The 4251-nt window shown below is 51.9% G+C and overlaps 1 protein-coding gene across 1 annotated transcript; it reads left to right on the top strand.

The window, feature by feature from the left end:
• Nucleotides 1-976: 976 nt before the first annotated feature.
• On the top strand, nt 977-4022 carry LOC103213575 (probable histone-lysine N-methyltransferase PRDM7; the record flags this gene model as incomplete). The annotated part of the gene is made up of 5 exons (XM_007959318.1): nt 977-1133; nt 1790-1891; nt 2031-2302; nt 2643-2710; nt 3785-4022. Coding segments are annotated over 5 exons (837 nt in total), but the record flags the coding sequence as incomplete, so codon positions are not given.
• Between the last annotated feature and the right edge of the window lie 229 nt (nt 4023-4251).

The following is a 4251-nucleotide window of genomic DNA, read 5'->3' as shown; positions in this document are numbered from 1 at the left end:
CAGATGGGTGGCTTTAACAAAGAGACATCCGTTCCCTCAGTGTAGGAGGCTAGTGTCCGAAATCAGGGCACCGGCTCTGGGGAAAGGTTTCCTCTCTCTTTGGTTCTTGCGGAAGGCCCTTGCCTCCTTTGAACGTCTGTGGGCAGCGATCTTTGGAGCTCTGCATGTCTATTTGCATCCATCTTCCCCTGAGTCTAGGAGGTTCTCGGTGCCAGCATCCTGGGGTCCGAAGGATGCACTCCACGCCTGGCTCTTCTTTCTTAGTGGCAGTGAAGTCCCCCTTCTCTACTTGCTCCTCTCTCCTCTTATGTCTTTTAAGATAAATGGTGTGACCCAAGGGAGGGTGATGCATCACACCACAGTCCTGAACAAACAACTTAATCCTCATTGACATAACCTAATCCTGCCTTGTTAAAGTAACAGACTAGCCACTCCCAAATGGGACAATAACCCCAGAGACCCAGAAGGCTGGTGGTTCAAATCACTAGCCACTCCTCGGAAGGAAGGTTGTGCCATCTACTTCCCTAGTGATACCACCTCAGAAACCCAAGGAGGGGTTGCTCTGAGTCGGGTCCGACTCGACGGCAGTGTGTTTGGTTTGATTTGGTTTATAGAGGCTAGGATGTATAACACATTACAAAATGGAGGACAAGCACACAGTATTGGAGATCGTGACTAGCCAAGTTGACACATATTTTGGGGGGACACAGCTCAACCCATGACTTTCCACCAAGCCTTCTCCCTTCCTCACTCACACGTACACAGAGACGTTTGAGAGAAAGGAAGGCGGCTGAAGGTGTGAGTTGTGGTCATGGATTCACTGTTGACTAGGCCTTTCCTCTTCGCCTGAGTCCTCTGGCTCGCACATACCTCAGGGTTGTTGAAGCTGTAGCTAAGGACATGTATGTGAGATGCCACATGCCGGAGCACTAAAGAAATGCGTGTTGCCCGATCATATATGACTCTCACATTAAAGGGAACGCCTGGGGCACCACCAAGCACCGAATCTAGTTTGAAGGAATCATCAGGAACAGCATGTTTGCAGAGCACCCGTGGCTCAGAGCAGCCCCAGCAGCCGACGTGGCCGCCTGCAGAAGCAAGTACCTCTGTTGGGCACTTGAGACAGAAACTAGGTAAGAGAAATAACCGGGGACCAGTTCCTCCAATGCCTCGGGAAAGGTCCATGAGCATGGTCTGTGTGCCTGGGTTTAAGCTAGAGACCAGAAGTTGGATGCAGTATTGAATGTAATTAACTTCTAAGTCACAGAACTGGATTATAATCCACATGGAAACACTTGGCATGAGCAAATCTTCAAAATTTCTCTACGGTCCAGATTCGTAATCTGTAAAATAAAATGGTCTCGAGCCCATGTATTGTTTGAAAGCATTGTATTGAATATCAAGAAGCTGACGCATGCCAGTTGTGCCAGAAACCCATGTGTGATGTTAGGGACGAAACCTTCAGCGTTTTTGCCTTGACTCAGTGCCTAACTCACGATACAGCTCAACACATATTTTCAGAATGAGCAAACACGTGACAAATGTCTTTAAGTAGAAAAGGTGTGACATCAACCTGATACTGAGTGGAGTTGGAACCTCCCTTTTACAGATGTGTTAAGCATCTGTAGTCAATGTGTGGGGAGGCTAGCTTTCTGGAGCAACAGTTACAGGAAAATCAGTCTGTTGCAGACAGTGAGGATTTAATGGGAGGAGACCTCATGTTTTCTGGCAAGGCCGGGACTCTCACTGAGTTCCAAAGCAACTCACCCACCTATCTTCTCCCCTGCAGAGCCCAGGACAAAGGCGGTTGAGGTGAAGATGTACAGCCTGCGAGAAAGGAAAGGCCTCACGTACCAGGAGATTGGCGAGCCCCAGGATGACGACTACCTTTGTGAGTGACCCTCCCATCCTCAGAGGAAGTCTTAGGTCCTGGTCCCCAAACAGTTTCCTTCTCTAATATCTTGGTGAACAGAATTGAGGTGTGGGCTCTTCGCGCTCCTGTACCCTAATCCCTACTGCTCCCTCCTCAGATTGTGAGAAGTGTCAGAACTTCTTCATTGATAGCTGTGCAGCTCACGGGGCGCCAACATTTGTAAAGGACAGTCCCGTGGACAGAGGGCACCCCAATCGCTCAGCCCTCACTCTGCCCCCTGGGCTGAGAATTGGGCCCTCCAGCATCCCTGCGGCTGGGCTCGGAGTGTGGAACGAGGCGTCTGAGCTGCCGCTGGGCCTACACTTTGGCCCCTATGAGGGCCAGGTGACGGAAGATGAGGATGGAGCCCACAGCGGCTATTCCTGGCTGGTAAGATGCACCCAGCCCCCGGCCTGTCCTTGCTCCCCTGCCTCCCGCTGTGGCTTGGTAGGACATGCTAGGAAACCCTGTGGGTGATAGCCAGCTGTGTGTCCTGCGTGGTCTCTGCATGGGGCTGGAGGTCAGGCTGAAGATCAGAGGGAAAGGGGGGCCAGAGTAGACGGAGACAAAGAGGCTCCTGCCTCTGCCCTCACTAACAATCCGTGTCGGTGTAGACGCTGACAAAGGGTGTGTCATGTTCCAGCACACTGACTGTTGAACAAGCAATGAGGGGGGTAAAATCATCCCTCTGTTTATTAACCGAGGAGTGACTTCTTCTTCTGAAACTCAGATCACCAAGGGGAGGAACTGCTACGAGTATGTGGACGGAAAGGATGAATCTTGGGCCAACTGGATGAGGTAAGGCCAGCAGTGTTTGGCTTCAGAGAGCGAGTCTCACAGCCGAGAGCGGCCTCCTTTTCATCAGGCCTCCCTCAACAGATTTGACACCTCTGTCCTTTTTCTTCGTACGACTCTCTTTCAAGTCTTGAGACACTTAGAAAGGGGGGATGGCAACCTATGTCCCCCATGCATAAGCGTCTGTGCTAGACAGACGTAGGGACAGACATCGAGGCCCCTGGTCTCCCTGGCTCTGCCTGACTTCATTTCTCTAATCAACACTTATCGTGCGCTTCCTGTGCCCAGCTGACACACTGCTGTTCAGGGCTGGGCCCCACAGCCCGTGTATTCCTGGAGGCTATGGACTTACTGGAGACAGACATTAAACAGTTTCTGAAAGGAAGATTTAACTGTAATTTTCATGTATTTCAAGACTGGCAACACGACCTAAAGCAAAGGACTTTTAATCCTGGAGACCAGGAATCTCCCAGAGCGAGTGAGATTAAAGGGTGCTTGCAACCTGCGTAGGCTGAGCCACAGGCTGTTGGTGGGTGTCAGCTCATGATCTAGCCCGTCTCCTTGAGAACTCAGTCTGTTTTGGTACAGAATGAGAATGAGCTAAGACAAAGAGACGTCCATGTTTCCAGGGGACCTGGGGGAGTCAGAGAACTACCGCACACTTAGGTAACGGTCGGGGAGATTAGAGAAAGGCCTCTCAGAAGACAGCCTTGGGCTGAATGTCGAATGATGTGCAGTTACTTAGAAGCACAATCCATCACCAAAGACCATGTTCTGTGGCATAAAACACATTAATTTAGAGTCTGGCGATGCTGCAGTTCTCCGCGTCTGTAGCCATCAATGTGGAGGTGTGCATGGGCTTCGGAACACGACAGACTGGGCCAGGGAGGGGCATTGTCTACAGGGTGACCGCCGTCAGCTGGGCGCAGGGAGATAGTTGGTGTGATACTGCGAACAAGGCTCCCGGAGCGGAGCTGAGGGAGTGGGCAGAACCTTGAGCGTCAGCAGGGAGCAGGGCCAGACGCGACCATTGTGTCCGCTCCCAGCGGTCCCTCTCTCCCATCCTGTCAAGTCCAGGTATGTGAACTGTGCCCGGGATGAAGAGGAGCAGAACCTGGTGGCCTTTCAGTACCACAGGCAGATCTTCTACCGGACCTGCCGGGCCATCCAGCCTGGCTGTGAGCTGCTGGTCTGGTACGGGGACGAGTACGGCCAGGAGCTGGGCATCAAATGGGGCAGCCACTGGAAGAAGGAGCCCACCGCAAGGACAGGTGGGCAGGGGCCCCTCTCCTTGCAGACGTTCCTGGTCCAACCCGTAAGTGCAGCAGACGCCATCTAACGTCAACGAGACTCAGATCAGGTGTCCCAGAATGAAGGATCCGCCTATATGCCTTTCACTTTGGGACAATGTTAATCATTCTTACGATATTTTCCAGACTTTATTTTTTTAATACTTCAGCCACAGAACATGTAACAGTACACCGCTAGAGGCTTAAAAGACTTCCCAGGCACTGCCTGGCCAGCTCCCACGGAGGCAGTTCCTG

This window comes from Orycteropus afer, unplaced genomic scaffold (genome assembly GCF_000298275.1).
Source record: "Orycteropus afer afer isolate SDZICR_OR568_19922 unplaced genomic scaffold, OryAfe1.0 scaffold09348, whole genome shotgun sequence".
In the NCBI taxonomy this organism is placed as follows: domain Eukaryota; kingdom Metazoa; phylum Chordata; class Mammalia; order Tubulidentata; family Orycteropodidae; genus Orycteropus; species Orycteropus afer.
Note: the sequence above shows the minus strand (reverse complement) of the source record. Positions and strands in the feature narration are given on the sequence as shown.